We start from the raw sequence: 26,170 nt of genomic DNA, 5'->3' as shown, positions 1-26,170 counted from the left end.
ATGTTCGATGCCGTGGGAAATCTATCTCCATCTGACAACAATGGATGCAACCGGCAACAGTGGTGAACCAAAGCAACATGAGTTGTGGATATTCACAAACTTGCTAGCAGTGTCACCCACCTGCCAGGCCATCACAAACATAGAACACTGTCTAGCCTATGATGCTTCACTGCAGTCTACAGTGTCAGTGAACTTGAATAGAAAGTGATTTGTGTTATCAGTAATGGTACAATATTTTTGCTAGTAGCTAGTTTCCTAATGGAAAAAAAGAAAAGGTGTTCATATGGCGTGGGCTATAAATTGAAAGTAATAGCATATGCAAAAGAACATGGAAACAGTGCAGCTGAACGGTGTTATGGCCCTCTGCCAACAGTGGGCTAATGGGAGTGAGCGAGCGAGCGAGCGAGCGAACGAGTGAGTGAGTGATTGGGGGGAGGGGGGGAGGGGGGGGGGGGGAGTGAGCGAGAGGGAGAGAGAGAGAGAGAGAGAGAGAGAGAGAGAGAGAGAGAGAGAGAGAGAGATGACATACTGAAATCGGTTCAAGGACTTAGTTGCAAACCAAAGCCAAAATACATCAGAAAATATCACGATAGTGTGAAGAGAAAATATTATCTTTTCTTTGTTTTATTATTCAACACAAAAAGAAAACCAGTGTGGAACTAAGCCAATAACAAATATGGATGAAGCTCCTCTGACATTTCATGTGGCGAGTAACAGAACTGTCGCCAAGAAAAGTGCTAACCTGTAACTATAAAAACAAGTGGACATGCAAAAATGCACTACACTGTTGTCCTTTCTTGTTGTGCTCCAAGCACTAAACTTAATCCAATAATCATTACCAAGCACAAAACAATGCCAAAATCTTCTGAAATGTCGCCAGATGTCGATTACGTACATGAAAATGGTTGGATGGATGATGATGCTATGAAATTATGGATTAACAGTGTGTGGTAGAGAAGGAAAGGTGGTTTCTTACTTCACAATTGCAACCTGTTGATGTCTTGATAAATAAACCATTTAAAGTGTATATGAGACAGGAATGTAACAAATGAATGATGATGGATGAACTCGACATGAATTCACAGCAAAGCGTGCTTTAAAATACCTACAATAAAACAAGGATGTCTGTGGATAAACAGTCATGATCTAGAGTGCAAGAAGACATTATTGTTACATTTTTTCAAGAAGTAACACTCTCAATGGCAATGAAGATCATCTTACCTCAGGATGTATACATGGTCAAGAAAAAAAAATTCACGGATTTCCCAGTTAAAAACACACACTCCCCCCCCCCTCCCCCCCAACAGGAAAATTCATTTCTTCCAAGGTGAAAAATAAACTTTTTCACAATAAGTGGCAGTATACTTTCCCTCGGAGCTGTAAAAATATCAATCCTTTGAATGGTAAAGGTTTTATACACCAGTAAGGAACTTCAGAGAACAAAAAAACTCTGAAAAAAATTTGGAAAGATCTTTGATGTGCAGCAACATTTACGCGGCATATTTTCATATTACAATACGCTGCATACTTTTGTATTCGTATTATGAAAATATAGATTCGAATTCCACTAAAAATTGCACGTTAGTTTCTGAAGCACTGAAAGCTAGAATGACAAATGCTTTCATAATCCAATCATAGATTATGTCATGTAATTTCACCAGCCAATGACAGCAGATATTCAGAGCATAGGAAACTTGATGTAGACAGCCAATAGCAACATCACTGTTAAGTAGTGTGAACACACAAATAGGAAAAGTTAATGGTTTAATTTAATGTACATAGTGTAGCTACAAGAAAAACTAAGATTTCACATATAATATTGTCTTTGAGAGTTTTGCTCTTTACGATACATCACATAAGTGTGCCAGTAAAATTTTAAATAACGACATTAATGTTTGGTCTTCTGTGCCGTAAAGCCGTCTAAGCGGCTAGTCATCAATGTGTTAAGTTTTAAGAGCCAAACGCTCTGTGATTTAAGAAATTCATTGCACATTTGTACACATAACATAATTCATCTCATGTAAAGGGAAATTTACTTTGAAACTAATGCTTTTCAAAGCCCTATTCACAGTATTTTCCCATGACCTGTTAGAAAAAACTTACTTTCAGCAGTTGCCAGAGCGCGCCAGTAAAAAGGTGTCACTGTGCATGGGCAGCTACGATGATGTAGGAAGCCCATATGCTTGTATATATACATATAGTATTAAGAGATCTTACATTACATCATAAAGGAAACAGGACATTGGAGGATACTCTTAAGAGCACCGGAATTTCGTAAACCATACTAAAATGCATAATTTGACTTAAAGTGCACATTCGTCCAGATTCACAATGAAGTAGGCCCCAACCTCATATTAAGCTTTTCGGTACAATTTTCATGAAGCAAATTTTCTTGGTGTACCAGTACTGTATTATCTCAAGTTTGGTTCTTTATTATGGCATAATGCCACAAGTGCCAGAAGGTGAAAATGTGCACCTGCCTCTGGGGAAAAGATTAGTAAAAGCCTCATTTATTTAGCAAAACAACAAAAATAACTTCTTCACTGTTCTACAAGGCAGTTAATGCTTGATGCCAAAAATGTGCAAATAAAATAAAATCAGAGACAAAGTGGATCTTCCCCAGTTCATTTATGGCCGCTTCATGACTGTTGGAACTCTTATCAAAATATTTTAATGACTTTCAGCCATTATGCCCATACTCATGCTAGTACTGCTGCCCTAGTTTATCCTATTTCGGGAATAGCAGCGGATGATGTGTTACCATTCATAGACAACTTGTTAGCAGCCACTAAGCTGAGATGCTGATCAAAGGAACATGCTTTACATATGGTTCAATTGCATTTGGTGTGATTTGCTAAAACATACTTAATGTATAATGGTGAGTTATGGAACACACCAACATTTGAAATTCTGGGGATGCGTATGGTGCAGTGACATGGAAGGAAAAATAGCAGTTGGTATTCTAGAGAGAAACTGAACAATGTGTTTCAGAAACTGGGGTAGTCAATAGAAAACTTTGTGGACAGAATTAAAAAGCTCAATGTCAACACACGAGTTTACACAAAGTGATAACTACACAGTCCTTCCCACAAGAGGCAGAAAAACAGTGTTACACACATTTTTGCAGAGGTTAGTACCTGATGTATCAAGGAAAGTACAGGCAGAGTTCCTTAAGAACTTAGCCAAAGCCGTAGCAACTGCAATGGCATTGGAAGAGATTGACACTGTGACCCGAGTTTGGGATACAAAATGAATTTTCACCACAAGTATTAAATGTTACAAGTGAGGATGAACAGATCACATACGGCAAGGTGCCATGAACCACAATGTATGAAATGTGGGCAAATAGGACATCCAAAATGATATTGCAGGTAAAAGCCTAACAGGGCCATGATAGGTGGACATGAAGTGGGAATAGTAAACCACTGTCAAATGGCAACAGGGGCTCCAGATTTACTGTATGGTGTTCCCAGTAAATATCAACACAGTCCCAACATATGCTGTGGCAGAATTTTACTTTGACAGCTTAGTGGATGGAAGGTGAGGTTTTTTTTGGGCATGGGTGTGCAAATGTTCCTGCCAAGCTTGGACCCGTGGGGAATAGGAGGTTTGGCCTACCATGATGTAGGTTAAGAAGTGGATGGAAATGACCTGCATTCACTGGGTTCAGCATTGTAGAGCTTCTGTGTTGGGGGAAAAGATTTCCGCATTTGTAGGGAAGTTTTGTCTCAGAGGCGATGGTTGCTGCACAGTCTTGATGTTAGAGTTATAGCTTAAACATCACGCAAAAGTCAATTAAGATTGGCGCACAGTAGATTTGGACAGGGCAGCATTCTGTTACGGTACTACTGCTGAGAATACTGAACTGCTGTAACGCAAGTCCTCAGATGTGGGGCGCAGTGGCCATTTTTCAAAGCCTCTTACATGGAACTTTGCAGGGACTGAAATCTAGGCAATGTAATTTAGATGACATAACTGCATTCACAGTTCTTTAGAATCAACTCGCTGAGATAAATACTACAAGATACAGGGAAAATACTGTGCTGGATGTGGGAATTAGTTTTCAGGTAAAGGTACTGTGTGTTTTAGAGCCATTAAACTACAATGAAAAATTTGATAATGCAAAGGGCTTCATTTTCAGGAGTGTTATACACGGAGAGGTGTTACAATGGTGAAAAACTTGCTTTTAGTGTCAGATAATTTTACGAGTGCACACATGGAATTGTTCAACGGATTTGGAGATATTGCTTCAGCTGATCTAGACAGAACAAATTCAGACCCAAGCTTAAGCAAGCTGCCAGTTTAGCTGTATTGTGAAGGAAGATACCACAACTGGAAGCAGCAGAAGATAGCAATGGAGCGGTTTTTGTTATAATATTAGGTTATGTTTAATCCTCAAGGGTCATAGCATGCATCCCCGGTAACAACATAACATCCCGATTGTGAAGGGACTGCTTGTGTATTGTAAACTGTATTGTACATCACATCACCTGCAACCAGTGATGGAAAAAATGATTAATCAATAGTTACGAGATGGTATTATTGAGAACAGTACCAGACCCTGGAAAGCACCAGTGGTAATTGTCCCAAAGAGAAGTGCAGACGGGAAGAACGCATATTGCTTTTCTTTTGACAAATAGCAACTAAACAAGCATATCATAACAGATGCTTATTCAGTTATGATTATAAGGGAAACTTTGGCTAATCTGGGCAACACAGACATTTTTCTAATAATAATCTGTGTAATGACCATCACTAGTCAGAGGTAGCACCAGAATATTGCCCAAAGACAGCATTTACGATGTCATCAGGAGATTATGAGTACCACCATATGCCGTACGAAAGACATGTAGCCAAACAATATTGGTAGCAAACATGCAGGCAGCATTTAGAGCAGTATGTAAAGAACTGTGTATCATACACACAATACGCTGAATTAAGTCATACACATGTTCAACTTCAGAGATTACCAGAGGCCAGCATACCATGGTCCTATAGGGCAGATACTAGCAGGGAAACATTCTATGTTACCAATAATACATCAGTTATTATGTTACAAAGAAATACTATTTCAAATCAACACAGTGACACAGTGGCGAAAGCCATGGTTAATAATTATGAACTAAAGTTTGGTGCACCACAGACGCTTTTTCGTTGGTCGGTTGATTTGGGGGAGGGAACCAAACAGCGAGGTCACTGAGGTCATCGGTCCTATCAGATTAGGGAAGGATGGGGAAGGAAGTTGTCTGTACCCTTTCAAAGAACCATCCTAGCATTGGCCTAAATCGATTTAGGGAAATCACGGAAAACCTAAATCAGGATGGCCGAATGCGGGTTTGAACTACCATCCTCCCGAATGGGAGTCCAGTGTGTTAGCCACTGCACTACCTCGCTAGGTCAGATGATTTTTACAGACCAATGTACTAACTTCATATCAGAGCTGATAAAGTAACTTACAAGGGAAACTCTGCACCATTCTTCCCTCAGATTTAGTGGTAAAATGACCAGTGGACAGCCCGTCAAAAACTGAACACAGATCAAGCATGAAAACAGGAGAAGGTGTATTGAAGTGTGAAAAAAGAACCAAAATAGAAATAGTGAATGTCCATGCTCAAGATGTAATGTCCATCTGCAACAGTGAGGTGTAAGGAAGGGACCTCCAGACGTACATATATTCTATTTGTTCTACACAAGTACTACATGTTATGACTCTTTGTTAAGTTTTGGAGGTTTTGACCCTTGAATTCCTTTGTTGAAACATAGTTCACGCTCTATGTGGCAGTGTCCGAGAAGGCACATTGGGGGGGGGGGGGGGGGGGTGTTTACTAGTTATCGGGAGCTCCAACATTAGGCATGTTATGGAGCCCCTTAGGCAGATAGCGTTCAGGGCTGGAAAGAAAGCCAATGTGTATTTGGTATGTCTGGCAGGGTCACTCATTTGAGATGTGGAGGAGGCCTTGCCTGAGGCAACTGAGCAGACAGTTTTCTGCAAACTGTGGCTCATGTTGGTGACAACAATGCCTGTCACTTGGGTTCTGAGGCCATCCTGTAAAGGCTGCTGGCCTCACATGCATTGTGCAAGCAAAGCTCGCAATTCGCAATTTGAGTCGGTTGGTGTCCATTGGTTTGGAGCCATGTGGAGGGACTGCCCTTGATAGGGCACAGGTGCACTACACAAAGGGAGCAGCTAATCTGGTTGCAGAATACTTGTGAAGTGCACATGGGCTTTTTTAGGCTAAGGTTGGCAGACAACTCACAGATAGTGAAATCAGACTGTGTTCACAGTAAAGGCACGTTGACTGTCAAAATTTTATCACTAAACTGTCAAAGCATTCATAACAAAGTTCCTGAGCTTAGTGCCCATTAGGAAACTTGTCACACTCAAATTACTCATGGGACCAATAACTGGCTGAAACTTGAAATAGAAAGCTCTGAGTTATTTAGCAATTTGCGGAACATATATCTAAAAGACAGATTAGATGCCATAGGACAGGGTGTGTTTGTTGCAGTAGACAAAAATATTATCTCTACTGAGGTTGAATTTGTGTGTGACAGTGAAGTTATCTAGTTGTGTATAACAGGTCTAGGTGAAATCAAGTACATTTTTGGATGTTTTACCAGCTACCTGTTTCCGTTGTGATGGTTTTAAAGCCACTGACAGAAAGTCTACAGTCAGTAGCGCAAAAATACCCAGATCCTGCAATACTAGTTGGAAACGACTGTAACATATAGACAGGGACATCTATTGATACACTGCCATAGATACGGACAGACAGTCTTGCAAAGTTCTTTTGAACATGTTTTCCAAAACCTGTCTTTGGCAGCTAGTTCAACAACCCACACACAAAAGAAATATTTTAGACTTTGTAGCTACAAACAGGACTGACCTAATCAACAGCATCAGTAGAGAGACAAGGATTAGTTTCAATGTCATCATCGTGACTTTGGTTACTAATGTTAATGAACAATCAAGAAAGCTAGGAGAGTCTTTCTGCTAGAAATAGCAGATAGACAGTTGCTAACATCCCACTTATATCATGATTTAGTTCCACTACAATGGGCATAGAACAACTTGGGAACAGTTTTAATGAACTGTAATTCATACTATGGAGAAGTCTGTGCCAAGTAAGTGGATTAAGGATGGGAAAGACTCACAGTGGTGTAACAAATTTCGAAAAATACTGAGGAAGCAAAGGCTGTTGCTCTCTGGTTCAAAAAAGTGTACAAATGGCAAGAGGCAATGGTTAACAGAAATTTGTGCAGTTGTAACACGATTGATGTGGGAAGCATGCAACAACTTCCACCTCACACTTAAGCAACAGATTTAGTCAAGAATCCGAGAAAATTCTGGGTCTACATAAAATCACTCTTTGGGGCTAAGGCTTCTATCCAGTCAAGTGTTGACCACTAAGTTGACAACTCTGGTTTGGCAGAAGCAGATAGCAAAAGTAAAGCCAAAGCATTAAATTCACATTTAAAAAATTGTTCATGCAGGAGAAGAATACAAACATACTGGCACTTGACTAACCCACAGATTCCTGTACGGAGGATATAGTAATAAACATCCCTGGTGTAGAGAAACAACTGAAAGCAAATAAGTCACCAAGTCCTGATGGAATCCCAATTTTACAATGAGTTCTCTGCAACACTGGCCTCTTACTTAGCTTGCAATAACATATCTCTCTCCCAGTAAAAAGCTTCAAGCGACTGGGGAGCAAAAAAGAACCAGCCGATTCGTATAAATCAGCATGGTTTTAGGTAGCATCACTTGTGTGAAACTCAGTTTGCCCTTTTCTCATATGAGATCCTGCGAACAATGGATGAATAGCAACAGGCAGATTCCTAGATATCGGCAAAGCATTTGACATGCTACCACATTGCCGACAATTAACCAAAGCACAAGCATACAAAACAGGTTCCCAGGTATGTGGTTGGCTTGAAAACTTCTTAAGTAACATAACCCAGTATGTTGTTCTCAAGATCAGAGACAACAGTATCATCACGAGTGCCCCGGAGAAGTGTGACACGGCCACTGTTATTTTGTAAATACATAAACGATCTGTTGGACAGTGTTACCAGCAGTGTGCAGTGGTTTGCTGAAAATGCCATGATATATGGGAAGGTATCATCATTGAGTGGCAGTAGGAGGATACAAGATGACTTGGACAAAATTTCTAGTTCGTGTGATGAATGGCAGCTAGCTCTAAATGTAGAAAAATGTAAGTTAATGCAGATGAGTAGGAAAAACAAAGCCACAATGTTAGAGTACAGCATTAGTATTGTGCTGCTTGACGATCATACTGATTGATTATCTAGGCATAATGTTGCAAAGCAGTATAAAATGGAATGAGCTTGTAAGGGTTGTTGTAGGGAAGGTGAAAAGTCGAATACAGTTTATCAGGAGAATTTGAGGAAAGTGTGAGTCATCTGTAAAGGAGACCACATATAGAATGCTGGTGCAACCCATTGTTGAGTGTGTGTGGCGTGGGATGCGCACCAGGTCAGAGGTGGGCTGCTAGGTTCATTACTGGTTGGTTCCAACAACATGCAAGTATTATAAAGATGCTTCTGGAACTCTTTTCGAGGGGCACCACTGAGAAAATTTAGAGGACTGGCATTTGAGGGTGGCTGAAGAACAATTCTACTACTGCCAATGTACATTTTGTGGTGGAGATATATATACAGTCATTTTTCCCTCGCTCTATTCACAAGTGGAACAGGAATGGAAATTACCAATAGTGGGACACGGTATCCTCTGGCTTGCACCATACGGTGGCTCGGGAGTATGTATGTAAATGTAGATCACCTAGGTGAAGCCTGTAGTCCACAAGCCGTTGGATAGCCCTGATGGTTCAAGGCTTTGATCTGGATCAACCACTTGGGCCACCCATTGGGTACTGTTGACTGATCATTCTTGGCTCCGTGTTCACCGTGGTATGGAGTTTGTATCCCATAGTGACCCGCACATGCAACTTTGGAGGCAGAAGTGACTATTCTGCAACACTGACCTCAGCATAGTGGTTACAGCACAATGCAACCACCAAAATTCATGTTCCTGGATGCCTGTCACTGCCCAAGTGCACATTCAGTACGAAGAAATATGGAGTGCAAAAATGGAGTGAAGTCTCAACGCATTCAGATTACTAACAGCTCCTTGAAAGTTATGCTAAATAATAGACTACAAAAAACACAAGCTAATAACTAACAATTTACAGACAATTTGTAGGAAATAACTTATGCTTCATAAAAGCAGTTAAGAGACAATTTTCATAGGTGAAATAGCTCACGAGTGAGTAGTCAGATGTCAGCGAGCATTGTGCTCAACATTTTGGCAAGTGACCAAGTTGCCATCATTGAGCAACTGATGACCTGACTGTTTAGGGGCCCGCACAGCACTTTTATCACTTCCTGCCTTCCCTCTAATCTGCCCTCCTATTCCCCGACAGTGCCCAGCATCTCTTCCCGCACTACTCCACCTGCTCTGTCCTACGTTCACACCCAGGTATGTGTGCTGGCAACATCTCTGCTGTTCCTCCGCCTCCCATCTAAGCCAGTTCTTTGTGGGTATCTCCTTCCTCTTCATAATCAGACTAACTGTGGGTTCCTAGGCCTTACGAAGGATGTAGTCATTATGATGATTGATTAGCAGTTCCCTGCCGCCCGCACGTCTCACACAAATTTATTTGCTTGGCTCCGGCAGCACAAACTCTGATTACTTGGCTTGTCGCCGGCCATTCTTGACATTATTGGGAGATTATAAATTCTTAAGTTTTACTAATCTCATCATTAGTTCTCGTAACTTTTCAACTCTGTTCCCCTACTTTCAGGGAATTTCGAAGACATACATATGTAAATAAATATAAAATTTATTTGTTTCATATATCCCCCCATGAACCTTGCCGTTGGTGGGGAGGCTTGCGTGCCTCAACGATACAGATAGCTGTACCGTAGGTGCAACCACAACGGAGGGGTATCTGTTGAGAGGCCAGACAAACGTGTGGTTCCTGAAGAGGGGCAGCAGCCTTTTCAGTAGTTGCAGGGGCAACAGTCTAGATGATTGACTGACCTGGCCTTGTAACACTAACCAAAACGGCCTTGCTGTGCTGGTACTGCGAACGGCTGAAAACAAGGGGAAACTACAGCCGTAATTTTTCCCGAGGGCATGCAGTTTTACTGTATGGTTTAATGATGATGGCTTCCTCTTGGGTAAAATATTCCAGAGGTAAAATAGTTCCCCTTTTTTTTTTTTTTTTTTTTTTTTTTTTTAGGGCGCAAAACTGCTTTGGTCATTAGCGACCGGTCCAGGACTTAAGAAACAGTAAAAAATCTAAAATAGAAACCAGCAGCAGTGGGAACGAAAGTCATAAAATTGGAGAAACTAAAAGCAGAAGGAAGGCTTAAAAATCCACTACAGAAAGGGGTTGGGTATCCCAAAAAAAAATAAAAAATCAAATGACTGACGTCATTTCACTGGCACGAATGAACTCTAGAACGCGATCGGCCGATCGCGTGTCATCTGCTAAAATTGACGATATATCAGGCGACAGCTGTAGACAGGCGCGTAACGGATTAAAATAGGGGCACTCAATTAAAAGGTGTCTTACCGTCCACAGCTGAGAGCAGTGGGGACAGAGTGGGGGAGGATCGCCACTTAAAAGATGTCGATGGCTAAAAAGACAGTGCCCTATCCGGAGTCTAGTTAAAATTACCTCCTCCCGACGACGCGCTCAGGAGGAAGAGGTCCAAGCACAAGGAAGAGTTTTTATGTCCCGCAATTTATTTTGGGGAAGTGTCGACCAGTGCGCGTGCCATAAATGAACAACACGACGACATAAAACGCTCCGTAGATCAGCGACGGGAATCGATGGAATAGCTGGTCGAAGAAGAGAGACTGCAGCCTTGGCTGCAATATCGGCCGCCTCATTTCCGCAGATACCAACGTGTCCCGGGAGCCAGAGGAACGCCACCGAGACGCCCCCCAGGTGGAGCAAGCGCAGACAGTCCTGAATCCGGTGGACCAGAGGGTGCACAGGGTAAAGAGCTTGGAGACTGAGGAGAGAGCTGAGAGAATCGGAGCAGATAACGTACTGTATCCGCTGATGGCGGCGGATGTAGTGGACAGCCTGGAGAACAGCGTAAAGCTCCGCAGTATAAACCGAACACTGGTCGGGAAGCCGAAAGCGATTTGGGGTGTCGCCAACAATATAGGCACTCCCTACACCTAACGATGTTTTCGAGCCGTCGGTGTAAATAAATGTGGCGTCCGTCATTTGTGCACATAGAGCAGCAAATGCCCGATGATAAACAAGTGAGGGGCTACCATCCTTGGGAAATCGACAAAGGTCACGGAGCAGGCAGATCCGGGGACGGAGCCAAGGCGGTGCTGTACCCCAAGTTGTCAAGAAGGTTTTAGGAAAGCGGAAGGAAAGAGAATGGAGCAATTGACGGAAGCGGACTCCCGGTGGTAGTAGGGACGGCCTGCATACCCTACATCAAAGGAGGCATCGAAAAATATGTCATGGGCTGGATTAGCAGGCATGGAAGACAGATGGCTGGCATAACGACTCAGAAGGACTGCTCACCGATTGGACAGCGGAGGTTCAGCAGTCTCAGCATAAAGGCTTTCCACAGGGCTGGTGTAAAAAGCTCCAGACACTAAACGTAATCCACGGTGGTGGATAGAGTTGGGACGCCGAAGAGTAGACGGCCGAGCAGAGGAGTAGACTATGCTTCCATAGTCCAATTTCGAGCGCACTAAGGCGCGATAGAGGCGGAGAAGGACCACTCGGTCCGCTCCCCAGGAGGTACCATTCAGGACACGGAGGGTGTTGAGGGATCGCAGACAGCGAGCCGAACGATACGAAATGTGGGAGGACCAGCATAGTTTTCTGTCAAACATAAGACCCAAGAATTTAGCGACGTCTGAAAACGGAAGGTTGACAGGTCCTAGATGTAAGGAGGGTGGAAGAAACTCCTTACGTCGCCAAAAATTAACACAAACGGTCTTACTGGGAGAAAAATGGAAGCCGGTTTCGATGCTCCAAGAGTGGAGGCAATCGAGACGTCCTTGAAGACGTCGTTCAAGAAGGCTGGTCCGTTGAGAGCTGTAGTAGATCGCAAAATCGTCCACAAAGAGGGAGCCCGAGACATCAGGAAGGAGACAATCCATAATTGGATTGATGGCAATGGCAAACAGTACAACACTCAGCACGGAGCCCTGGGGTACCCCGTTTTCTTGGGAGAAAGTACGGGAGAGAGTAGTGTTCACCCGCACCCTAAATGTGCGCTCTGCCATAAATTCGCGAAGAAAAAGGGGCAGCCGACCTCGAAAGCCCCAAGAGAACAGTGTGCGGAGGATACCTGTCCTCCAACAGGTATCGTATGCTCTCTCCAGATCAAAAAATATTGCTACTGTTTGGCGTTTCCGGAGAAAATTATTCATGATATAAGTGGAGAGAGCAACTAGATGGTCAACTGCAGAACGATGCTTTCGGAATCCGCATTGGGCAGGTGTTAAAAGACTGCGGGATTCCAGCCACCAAGCTAAACGGTAATTCACCATACGCTCCAAAACCTTACAGACAATACTCGTGAGAGAAATGGGGCGATAGCTAGAGGGGAGATGTTTGTCCTTTCCAGGTTTCGGAACAGGAACGACGACAGCTTCCCGCCATCGTCGGGGAAAAGTACTGTCGGTCCAAATTCGATTATAAAGGCGAAGGAGGTAACGCAGACTATGGGTTGATAAATGCAGCAACATTTGGACGTGGATACCATCCGGTCCTGGGGCGGAGGAGCGAGAAGAAGAGAGTGCATGTTGGAGTTCCCGCATGGAGAAAACAGTATTGTAGCTTTCGCAATTTGGAGAGGAGAAAGCAAGAGGTCGCGCTTCCGCTGCACGTTTCTTCGGGAGAAACACTGGCGGGTAATTGGAAGAGCTCGAAATCTCAGCAAAGTGCTGACCCAATGAGTTAGAAATTGCGATGGGGTCCACTAATGTATCATGCGCAACAGTGAGCCCAGAGACCGGGGAGAAACTAGGCGCACCTGAGAACCGTCGAAGCTGACTCCAAACTTCCGACGAGGGAGTGAAGGTGTTAAATGAGCTAATAAAGAATTTCCAGCTTGCCTTCTTGCTATCGCGGATGACGCAACGGCATCGCGCACGGAGCTGCTTATAGCGGATACAGTTGGCCAAAGTAGGATGGTGACGGAAAATGCGAAGAGCACGTCGCCGCTCACGTAGTGCGTCACGGCATGCCTCGTTCCACCAATGAACTGGGGGGCGCCGGGGCAATTCGGAGGTGCGTGGTATTGAACGTTCCGCAGCTGTAAGAATAACGTCGGTAATATGTGTGACCTCATCGTCGACGCTGGGAAAGCGACGGTCATCGAATGTCGCTAGAGATGAAAAAAGTGTCCAATCGGCTTGGGCAAACTTCCAGCGTCGCGGGCGCATATATGGCAGTTGAGGCTGCAGTCTAAGGACACATGGAAAGTGGTCACTCGAGTGTGTATCATCTAGGGCGAACCATTCGAAGCGCCGAGCTAGCGGAACAGTACCGACCGCAAGGTCCAAATGAGATAAATTTGTCGTGGAGGCAGACAAAAATGTGGGGACCCCAGTGTTGAGGCAAACTAGATCCTCTTGGTGGAAGACGTCTAGCAATATGGAGCCACGTGGACAAGGATGTGGAGATCCCCAAAGCGGGTGGTGGGCATTGAAGTCCCCAACCAGCAAATAGGGGGGTGGAAGCTGACCAAGAAGATGAAGGAGATCAGCTTGTGCCATTGGTGTGGACGATGGAATGTAGACAGCACAAAGAGAGAATGTGTATCCAGAAAGGGAAAGACGGACGGCGACAGCTTGGAAGGAAGTGTTTAAGGGGATTGGTTGATAATGGAGAGTATCACGGAGAAGAATCATGAGTCCTCCATGGGCTGGAGAGCCTTCAACAGAGGGGAGATCATATCGGACGGACTGAAAATGAGGGAGAACAAAGCGGTCATGGGGACGCAGCTTTGTTTCCTGAAGACAGAAGATGACCGGCGAGTAAGATCGTAAGAGGATCGACAATTCATCCCTATTGGCTCGAATGCCGCGGATATTCCAGTGGATAATGGACATGGGGTGAACAGAAAATGGAGGAATGTGACCAAAGTTGCTGTCAACTCAAAGACTGCTCGGAGCTAGCAACCGACAGCATGGAATGGCAGTCAGCCAAAGGCAGAAGATCCTGATCCATAGGTTGGTCAGGAGCAGCTCCTGCCACCAGCGATCGACCGGTTGATCGACCACCAGCATTGCGCCTCGGCGACACAGAAGACGGCCGAGGGCAATTTCCGCCAGGTGGTGCTGTGGATGGGACACGCCTTGGTGGAGAAGGAGAGGAACTGGGTTTCTTTGTAGCCTTCTTAGAAGTATGATGTTTAGATGAAGGAGGAACCGATGGTTGGGAAGTTGCAGTACGTAAAAACTCTTCACGAGTATGCTCTTTTTTGGAAGGCTTGGTGTCGGACTTTGGGGCTCAAGATTTAGCAGAACCCGATGAAGGGTGAGCCATAGAGTGGGCAGGAGAAAGTGGTGAGGTTGAACGGGCGATCTTTGCGCTGGCCGATCTGACGACCGTGGCACTAAAGGTGAGGTCGCAAGTCTGCGTGGCCGCCTCCTTTGTTGGCCGAGGAGAAGCAAGGACAGTGCTGTATTTTCCTGTCTGAGGCACGGTGGGCTGGCGACTGGCGAATAATTTTCGAGCAGCAAAGGTCGACACCTTTTCCTTCACTCTTATTTCCTGGATGAGCTTTTCGTCCTTAAAAACGGGGCAATCTCGAGAGGAAGCAGCGTGGTCACCCATACAGTTGATGCAGCGAGGGGATGGAGGTGGACAAGCACCCTCATGGGCATCCTTGCCACACGTAACACATTTGGCCGGATTGGAAAAGGACTGGCCGGTGTGATTGAACCGCTGACACCGATAGCAACGCGTAGGGTTTGGGACATAAGGGCGAACGGAAATTATCTCATAGCCTGCTTTGATTTTCGATGGGAGTTGAACTTTGTCAAATGTCAAGAAGACAGTGCGGGTTGGAATGATGTTCGTGTCAACCCTTGTCATAACTCTATGAACAGCCGTTACGCCCTGGTCAGACAGGTAGTGCTGAATTTCTTCATCAGACAATCCATCGAGGGAGCGTGTATAAACGACCCCACGCGAGGAATTTAAGGTACGGTGCGGTTCCACCCGGACAAAGAAGGTGTGGAGCAGAGAAGTACGCAGCAATTTTTGTGCCTGGAGGGCACTGACTGTTTCTAACAACAGGGTGCCATTCCGTAATCTGGAACAAGACTTTACAGGACCTGCAATTGCGTCGACACCTTTCTGAATAATGAAAGGGTTGACCGTGGAGAAGTCGTGACCTTCGTCAGACCGAGAAACAACAAGGAACTGTGGCAACGATGGAAGAACTGTCTGTGGCTGAGACTCAGTGAACTAACGTTTGTGAGCAGCCATAGTGGAAAGTGAGGAAACCATTGCGGAAGAATCCCCCATGATTACCAGCGTCTCCGATGGCGCGCTCCTCCCTTGTGGGGGCCCTCACTGAGGGCACTCCCGCCTTAGGTGATTGTTCACAACTCAGGTCACACCTCCCGACAAACGGACGGAGGGACCAATCGGCACTTTCGGAAGGTATTGGCACTTTCGGAAGGTATCAGCTCAGGTAATCACCCCCTCCCTGGGCCTGGCCGTTACCAGGGGGTACGTACGTGTCCTACCTGTCTACCCGGGGCGGGGAATTACGCGTTACCCCGTCCCCGGCTACGCATGGAAGTGCGTGGGTCAGCCTTCAGACACGCACAGGGAGGAAAAAAAAAGAGAAAGGGAAAGGAAAGAAGAGGGGTCTCAAACGCCGCAGCGGAGAAAAGTGCAGAGAGAAGCGGGAAGGAAAAGAGAAGGACAGAGGAAGGACGAAGACTTGCAAGTATAAAAAGCAAGGAATTTGTAACAGTTTAGAGCGTCCGTCTCCGGACGTAGGCACAAACCATACTCCCAGAGGGGGAGAAAGGGAAGGAAAGAGCCAGAGGTGAGGGGGGGGCGAAGATGGGGGAGGGGGAAGGATGAGGAAAGGGAAGGTATGCAGCCCGGAAAGGAAGGAGGGCCACATTAGCTCGGGGTCCCGTGCTCGCTACGCACGTGTCCACTAAAGAGTTCTGAACCCCCTGGGGGGTCAGGAGGACGCTGTTATCAGGAGAAAGAAAACTGGCGTTCTATGAGTCAGATCGTGGAATGTCAGATCACTTAATCGGGATGGTAGGTTAGAAAATATAAAAAGGGAAATGGATAGGTTAAAGTTACATATAGTGGGAATTAGTGAAGTTCAGTGGCAGGAGGAACAAGACTTTTGGTCAGGTGAATACAGGGTTAAAAATACAAAATCAAACAGGGGTAATGCAGGAGTAGGTTTAATAATGAATAAAAAAAATAGGAATGTGGGTAAGCTACTACAAACAGCATAGTGAACACATTATTGTGCCCAAGATAGAAACGAAGCCCACACCTACCACAGTAGTACATGTTTATATGCCGACTAGCTCCACAGATGATGAAGAGATTGATGAAATGTATAATGAGATAAAAGAAATTATTCAGGTAGTGAAGGGAGACGAAAATTTAATAGTCATGGGTGACTGGAATTCAATATTACGAAAAGGAAGAGAAGGAAACATAGTAGGTGAATATGGAATGGGGGTCAGGAATGAAAGAGGAAGCCACCTGGTAGAATTTTGCACAGAACACAACTTAATCATAGCTAACACTTGGTTCAAGAATCATAAAAGGAGGTTGTATACATGGAAGAAGCCTGGAGATACTGACAGGTTTAAGATAGATTATATAATGGTAAAACAAGAGATTTAGGAATCAGGTTTTAAATTGTAAGACATTTCCAGGGGCAGATGTGGACTCTGACCACAATCTATTGGTTATGAACTATAGATTAAAACTGAAGAAACTGCAAAAAAGGTGGGAATTTGAGGAGATGGGACCTGGATAAACTAAAAGAACCAGAGGTTGTAGAGTGTTTCAGGAAGAGCACATTAAGTTGTTTCTGGAACATACATGGCAGTTTCTTTGTTTTTGTTTATTCATTTCGGAAATAAGTATTAATTGGTGTTGCTTTATGACCAGAAAGCCTGTCAACCAGATCATGATGAGATGTACGCGATGTAGTGGCAACCTCCAAGTTTTGCTCAGAAGCAGATACATGGTTTTTTATCCATGAATCCGACACTTTCAATAAAAAATTGTGAATTCGGAGACTCTTGTGTTCTGTATTGAAATATTGACATGTATCGAATGCATTAAATAATACACAATTAAAGAGGCTCATGCAAACTTTTTTTGACCATTTTATAGTTTTTTCTGTATATAGGGTAATAACTCAAATGTTGGTCTGCCCGATCCACTCCTTTCATGAGTTTGTTGTTGTCTAATACTTTCAGGTTTTTTAAAATCGTGTTATTGGTTTTTCTACATTTTCTTTGAGTGTCGTCGTAGTGGAATTATATATTGGAGAGATCATTCGTATTGTTTTAGTTTTTGATGCTCTCCATACCTGTAGGAGTACTTCACCTTTCCAATGATGACAAGCTTCGAACACATTGACTTTTGCGTGTTTTAATTTCTCCAGAATCCTCTATTCTGGCATATCATTCTACAAACTCAAATTTTCTTTTCACGTAATTTCTCTGCATGTTCTACACAGTTACAATAATTATCCACGTAGAGGTGATTCCACTTTCCATAAGAAGGTGTCAATATTTCCATCACTGTTTTTGCTAAAGGCTGTCCAGTGCCAGAATATATCTAGAATGAGGAAATGTATCCCATACTCTAATCACACAGAATCCAAATGAGTATGTCATATTTCGTAATTTTGGACAGATTGTAAACTTTAAAATTTAACCATCCAAGCCACGGGATCATTCCTTCATCAATTGAGATGTTTTGAATTAGATCAAAAGTTTCTTTAAACTTTTTGGAAAAATGTTCAACTACAAATTGCAATTTGAAAAGACAGTCATCATTATCCGATTTATTGTTGTTATCAAAAAAATGTAAAAATGATAATATTTGTCTGAATCAGTTGTGGGACATTGTTTTGTGGAATATCGATGTGTCTTTCAACGGATTCATTAACCAGTTATCACTGATCCTTTTTACGATCCCCATAAGGATAGCAAGCCCAAACCAGTTTCTAAGTTCCAGTCCCATAACGTCGACAAATTTGGCATTTTTTTTATCCAGTTTCCTTCTACTGCATTTTTTACTGTAGTACTTGTTGGTTTTGTTGCTAATATATTCAAATAGATCATTCCCAATATATAATTCTATGATATCCTTGATGCTCTGTGTATCTCTGGGAAATATATTTGGATCCAGAGATCCTTCAAATTTATTATTGGTCCTTGGTAAATCTAAATCTGATCACTGTGCACTGTCTTCTTCGTCTGATTCATCCTAATCAGTTTGCAACCGTAGCGTTCACCAAATTATTCTTGGGAAAATTTCACTATCTTCTGACGATTCTGCTTCGCTTTCATTTTGATGTCCAATGTCTTCTTCCCAATCGGCCAAGTCGTCCGGAACATCAGACAAGATGTCCATGCATTCACTGTAACTAAATAGTATTGTCTCTTTCGTCTTCCATGATGAAGGGGCACAAATACTTATAAAAACAAAAAACTTCTTGACATGTGTAACTTACTGTTACCTAAAAAAAAAAAAAAAAACACCAACAGAATGCAAAATATACTAGAATGCTGTCGCCGGCCACTGCGCAATGCTATGCTCATGACTCCACTGTGGTGTCGCCAGCCAGTGAGTGATACTATGCACACGACACCACTATGGTGTCGCTGGCAGTTGACCACTATTTTGCAGATGACACCACTGTGGTGTCGCCTCATGATCATAATCCATTGTGTGTAATTCTTATACACAACATTCTGTGACTGCCAACTAGTTAGTCTGTATCAATCTGATGTGCCGTTAGTATTCCCAGCAATGATCTTTGATAGTATGCAGTATATCTTGCCACTTTAGCAGGGTACCCAATAGACTCTCGATTTCCAAAGATCGAAGTTGTCTTTAACACCATCAAGAAGATTCTACGTCTACGCCGGTACGTGAAAGAGTGTCTTCACTTGGTATTTCCAGATAGTTGTACAGGGTGTGTAGGAAGTAGAACTCTCCAAATTTGCCCCTTCTTGCAGCAATTCTTCCGGAACACCATCCTCAGATGTTAAAGTTTTTGGTTGAGACTTCCATTGTCAGAGTGAGACCTATGTACCAATGTTCTGAGCACACCATCCCTCCGCACTGGGTGGTGGTCTGTGCCATGTGGTGTGCATCATCTTCTTCCTGTACATGGTGTGGCCCAACATGCTGCCACTTTTATTTTTAACAGGACATCCAGGAAGAGGAATGCTCTACCCACACACTTTTGTGATAAAATGGTCTGTTGTATGGAAGTGAGATTTATGAGAAAGTGGCAATATGACGAAGCTGTTGTTTACATACTGGAAGAAACAGGCAGCTTTCCATTGGGCTGATTCCAAGGCTTTCTCCTTGAAAGAGCAAGGTTCTATACTACAACAAACTAACTTCGGGAGCAGATGGAAGAACAATAGACGTGCCACTAGCATGCATACTTGGGTACAAACCTTGGATGGAGCAATGTGTCAGCTGGAGGAGTGAGGGAAGAGATGCTGGGCAGGGGCGGCAAATAGAATGGCATATCTTAGGGAAGGGAGTGCCACGCCAGCCTCCAAGCAGTCTGTTCGTCAGCGCACATGATGATGGTAATGTCATCACTTGCCAAAATATTGTGCACATTGGACACAGAAATCCGGCCATTCATCTGTGAACTATTTCATCATGAAGTACATCAGGAGAAGCTGAAGAATTGCAGTTTTCATAGGGTTATGCAGACTTAACTGGCAAACCATAGTTTGTGGAGATTAACATTATTTTTCTTTCCGACAGTACTGATTGAGGGCATATAGAGTTTTTGAGGTCCAGATTTGGATTATTAGCCACAGAACAGTTCCCAATTAGGACTGAAGTGTGTAATGCAACAGCTGTTCAGAATTTGTTTGTAGACCCTGCTACCTTCAGTGATATAAGCAATATAACAAAAAGGTATGGCCAAACTTTCAGGAAATATTCCTCACGCACATTGAAAAGCTTTATTTCCATATTAGAGCTGGAACAGGAACTTCTTTGTGCAGCTGGTGACACCCCTAGGGTCAGCATAAGTCAATTAGCTGCAACAGTTAATGCTGACCACTTGATTGTCTGGGGCGAGTTGTCTGGGGTGAGCCACATGAGAAACTGCTGTATCCGTACCACATACAGTACGTGCAGGCACTATCAGCAGCTGATTCTCCTGCATGGGTACACATCTGTGAATGGTTCATTCAACATTGTGTCAACCCTCAACCGTGGGAAGTGTTTCATTGTTTCATACTGTGCTGATAGGCTCATTTCCTATGTGTTTCCCACAATTAATGTGTGGAAGAACTGAAAACGTGCACAGAAAAATGGGCTAAACCTCAAATGTAAAAGCTTACTGGTAAGTGTTGCCATCTGCTGCTGCATACGGGAACTATCAAAATTGATATTGGTCTGACCGATAAATATTACATTAGGGTATTTAGGGGTGAGACCAACGTAAGTTTTGATAGTTCTCGTACCCAGCAACAGATGGCAACACTTACATTTTAGGGTTAGCCTATTTTTCCACGCATGTCTTCAATTGTTGAGACTGTGCTTATTTTTAATATGGAAATGAAGCATTTGCGGACCCACGGTCATATAACATATGACTAAACTTGCCTGAAAGTTTGGCCATACATTTTGTTACACCCTGTAGGTATGAAAGTTATAGTCAATCATTTATCTGGCCACAAATATAACAAATCAATGGAACCTCACAGAGTGAAGTATTCATAAAGAATGCAAATTGACTCAAGTATTTCACTATGCCTATAGCTAGCAAATTCTCAAACTTCACATCTACATGGAGAGTGAACAGTGCTAATGAAGCACTTCCAATAATAACTTATGCCAATACGAAGAAAAGAAATATGTAATGGCATATACTATGTGTGCATTCTAAGAAGCAACCAAACAGGATTGTTTAGTATTGACTGTGTTGCCAACTTTAGCTAAGAAACACAGTGTTTAGTACATGTATATCTATGAAAGCAGAAAGCATACACAGAGTTAAGACTCGCTAAAATATTGCGTGTAATCAAGTTCGAAATAGTCTTATTTACAGAATCATTACAAACACTAAATCTCGAATGTACTGTCATTTTCATAAAGCATACACTAAATGACAGATTAGACAAGGAACAGCTCTGTACAAACAAGGAATGAGTTGATTTTTACTTTTGTCATTAATGAATCTGAACATACTATTAAATAGTGGCAGCAGTTACAGCTATTATTGTAAGTGTCACATCAAAGGGCACCTTTGCACAGGGAAAGAGTTATACGGTAAGTACGGAGAGGATGCAGTTTGCTTACACATGGTGGCAGGTTGCAACAAAATTTCAATATTACCAAGCCTTATGAAGTGGTGCTGTGCACAACAACAAATATAAGTACATCATCATGACAGTAGACACTAACTGCAAAGGCAGCTATATTCACAAATAACAAAGAGGAGGTAGTAGCTCGATTAATAAGGTAAAAAAACCATACTAATGTACAAATCCATGTAGAGTTACTTTTTACACACACACACACACACACACACACACACACACACACACACACACACACACTGCAGATTGCAGTACCTGTGTTCGCGGAGATGTTGAAGCAGTCTCAGTATAATACGTGGCATTATAGCTTCTGCTACACACATCAGATCAGTAGGAGCAGATGGTTTGTTGACTTGTGCCTTTGGTCCATGTCGATCACAAAACCTGTGCAATTGAATGAGATATTAAATATGAAACGTTTTGAATGTAGTTAATATTAATTTGTAAAAGTGTAACAAGTTTCAATACTTAAGCTGTGACTGATTGGAAAAAGTTATCGCTTTTATTTGGGTTTAACATGTTTTTTAACCATTGTCTAATTGCTTAGGTAAAAATGGATTTAGAGGAACAACAGCTACGGCCCTGTTTGTGGTTTGACCTCGAAATTCACTGCAATTGAACCATCACTTGAAAACCTTTTTTACTTAGGAATAATGGCTCAAAACCAAGTGTACAATCTTGTTTTTGGTTTTCTGCATTTAAAATCTTCAAAAACCTGGATCATGACGGCAGGTTTCAACAAACAAACAAAACACCAACTAATATCATATAATTCTACTCTACAATCACTTGGAAGCACATTAACAACACAATTTTACCACAAACAGTCATATTTTATGTGTGTGCTTTCTACAGGATTCTCTAAGCTACTGGAACCAATAAAAAAACATGACAATGTTATATATATATGCTTTCAATTAGATTATAATAGAGGGAAACATTCCACGTGGGAAAAGTATATCTAAAAACAAAGATGATGTAACTTACCAAACGAAAGCATTGGTGTGTTTATAGAGACACTAACGAACACAAACACAAAATTCAAGCTTTCGCAACCCACGGTTGCTTCATCAGGAAAGAGGGAAGGAGAGGGAAAGACGAAAGGATGTGAGTTTTAAGGGAGAGGGTAAGGAGTCATTCCAATCCCGGGAGCAGAAAGACTTACCTTAGGGGGAAAAAGGGACAGGTATACACTCGCACACACATATATCCATCCGCACATATACAGACACAAGCAGACATACGTAAAGACAAAGAGTTTGGGCAGAGATATCAGTCAAGGCGGAAATCAATTAGATTTATTTATTTAACTGAAAACTAGCTCCATGATCACTTATGTCGTCTTAAGACATGTCTATCATTGCAAAATAAAATTTTAGATGTCATAAAGAAGGCTTGTGATATCAATACGTCAACTGCTCTCAATTTTTAAAAGGTTCTTAGTGAATTGAAGGAAAATAGGTTTCTAGTCATGTTTCTTGTATCTCAAACACACCTTTCCAGCACACTTTTGACTGTGTTAACAATACACACTCCGCTGGTGATTTTTTGAACAGTATACACCTCAAAAGGACATTTTCCGCATATCAACAAACAAGCTATGAAACTGTAACTTCTACATAATTATGATGAGGTGGTGAGGGGGTTTTTCTAGTCCATTGTTATCAGTGCCACAGCACAAAAAAATGAGAGATTAACTACACACAACTTGAAACACCATTCAAATAATTAGACAACTGGTCTACTGTTTTCAACAAATAGTAATGTTGAATTTCTAGGCACAGGCTGCACGGAATATAGATTTCTACCACTGTCTTTCTTTTATGTTGGGAATAGTAAAGAAACAGTATGCACACATTGATAATAACTAAGGGAAGTTTTGCACTTTTATATTAAGTAGGTGAAAATGAAGCTAAATGGGTACCAATGGAAAAGCTATTCAGGCTTATCTTTCAGTTGTTGTGAATGCAAAGTGTACTGACTGATATAAACATATATATAACTAAAAACATAAATGGGAACAAGCTGAAATTAATGCACTGGGATTCATTGAATGGGCTGGCAGAAGAAAGTGTTAACTCTCAAATTAGGCATGGTTAGAATGATTGTTTTATCTGCTGTTTTTTTAATACACCACACACCAAGTCACATGTAGCTCCACATGCACTGTTAGAAAACACTTTACTACATAAACTGTTTTGTCTTATTATATTAAGTTTTTGTTTTTCACTGGAGGTATACCACAAAAACCGGTCTTGTGGGTTAGCACTTTCTACAGCCGACTCCACTTTGAAACAGTTGTTATCTGTACTATTTATAAATATATAAAAAAGTAACTTATTTTGAGTTTGTTACAATAAATGCTTTCCCAATCAAATTTTTGGAAAGTTAAACAGAAACATAAAATTTGTCAAGATTGGAAATGCTATTGTTTATGGTATACCCCAGCCATGAGCTTCAGATGTAATGATGATCAATCAAATATTGACAAAAGATATGAGTGTTATACACTTATCAGGGAAACTACTAATGTTCCCGGTTGGTGACAAACAAAATTGGTTTACCATGTTGTTGTGATCTTCAGCCCTAAGTGTGGTTTGATGCAGCTCTACACGCTAATGTAATGTGAACAATTATTCCAACCTATATTTGTCTGAAACCATTTTCTTGCATCCGAGCCTTGGTCTCCCTCTACAATTTTCACCCCATACTTCTTTCTATTACGAAATCAGCTATTCCTTGGCACCTTAGGGTGTGTCATATTAACCAATCTCCACTTTTAATCAAGTTTTGCGATAAATCTCTTCTCCCCTCAAATCAATTCACTACCTTCTCATTGGTAACTCTATCAACCCATCTAATCTTCTGCATTCTTCTGTAACACCAAGTATCAAAAGCTTGTATCTTCTTTTCAAGACACTGTTCATTTTGTTCAACTACGCTGCAAAATCCCTTGCAACCTCTGCAATGTCCTCAGCAAATCTCAATGAATTATTTGTTCTTCCTGAGCTTGCCCAACACAGAGCCCCATGCTGTCTCACTTCCTTGTTAGCCACTGCCTCCCTTCTATGCCCTTCAAGTCTTAGAACTACAGTCTGGTTTCTAGACTAGTGATAACTTACTGTTCCCTGCATTTTATCCTCAATATCCTCAGAATCCCCAAGAGTGCATTCCAATCAACACTGCCAAAAGCTTTCTCTAAATCTACAAATGGTATAAAGGCAGATTTTCCTTTCTTCAACCTATCTTCTAAGATCATTCTTAGGGTTAGTACTGCCTTACATGTTCCTTCATTTCTCCAGAACCCAAACTGACCATCCCTGCGAATGGCTTCTACCAGTTTCGCCATTCTTATGTAAATAATAAGTGTCAATATTTTAAGGCTACAACTTATTAAATTGACGATTTGCCAGCATTCACATCTGTCAGCACCAGCCTTCTTTTGAATTGGTATTATTATATTCTTTCTGATATATTAGTATAATTTGCAGATCTCATTTATCTTGCACACTAGGTGGAATAATTTTGTCATGACTGGCTCTCTGAAGGATCTCAGTAATTCTGATGGAATTTCATATACTCCTGGGGTTTTGTTTCAACGTAAGTCCTTCAGTACTCTGTCAAATTATTCTTGCAGTATCAAATCTCCCATCTCATCTTCACCTACTACTTCTTCCCCTAATACAATATTTTCTTCAAGTTGGTTTCCCTTATTTAGACTTGCTACTTATTTCTTCCAACTTTGTCTTCCCTTCTTTGCTCAATACAAGCTTGGCATTTGAGCTCTTAATATTCATACATTTGGTTCTATTTTTTCCAAAGGTCTGTTTAGTTTCCCTATCATCAGCATTGGTCTTTCTCCTAAACATGCATGCAGTTTTCATTCAGCGATCAGTGCTTCACCATTTTGCACTTCCTGTCAATATAGTTTTTAGACATTTGTATTCCCTTTGTCCTGCTTCATCTGCTAAGTTTTTATATTTTCATCTTACATTAGTTAGGTTCAATACCTTGTGAGTTATTCAAGGAGTTCTACTGGATCTTGTCTTTTTGGTTTCTTGATGCTGTGTTGCCTTTACTATTTCATCTCTCAAAATTACCCATTTGTCTTCTGTTGTATTCTTTTACCCCATTTCTATGAATAGTTGCTTAACGGTATCTTTGAAATTCTCAACAACCTCTGGTTGATTCAATTTATCCATGTTCGATCTTTCTGCAATTTCTTCAGCTTTAATCCATAGGTCATAACCAAAACATTATGGTCAGAATCCACATCTGCCAATGGGAAAGTTTTGCCGCTTGTAATCTAGTTTCAAAATGGCGAAGAGTTCTCGGGCTTCCAGCCGGGTGGCGGTGTCTTCAAACTGCGACGTTTCGACGAGTGACATACATCATCATCTTCTGGCCGAGAACTCTTCGCCAGCTGTATACGCCGGGAAAGCATACATTCACATTTAGTTTCAAAATCTCTGCCTCAGCATCATGTAATCTACGTGAAATATTCTAGCTTCTCTATGTTTCTTCCATGTATAAAACCTTCTTATTTGAATCTTAAAC

General features: G+C 42.1%; 1 protein-coding gene across 2 annotated transcripts in view; it reads right to left on the bottom strand.

The window, feature by feature from the left end:
- Nucleotides 1-26,170, bottom strand: part of LOC126175863 (E3 ubiquitin-protein ligase Ubr3) — a 281,912-nt gene that overhangs the window by 240,856 nt on the left and 14,886 nt on the right. For both annotated transcript variants that reach the window (XM_049922876.1, XM_049922877.1), the window contains exon 3: nucleotides 21,869-21,997. In XM_049922876.1, the coding sequence (XP_049778833.1) occupies nucleotides 21,869-21,997 (129 nt within the window). The remainder of the gene's footprint in view (nucleotides 1-21,868; nucleotides 21,998-26,170) is intronic.

The sequence above is a fragment of the Schistocerca cancellata genome, chromosome 3 (genome assembly GCF_023864275.1).
Source record: "Schistocerca cancellata isolate TAMUIC-IGC-003103 chromosome 3, iqSchCanc2.1, whole genome shotgun sequence".
In the NCBI taxonomy this organism is placed as follows: domain Eukaryota; kingdom Metazoa; phylum Arthropoda; class Insecta; order Orthoptera; family Acrididae; genus Schistocerca; species Schistocerca cancellata.
The sequence above is the reverse complement of the archived record's forward strand: the minus strand, read 5'-3'. Positions and strand labels throughout refer to the sequence as shown.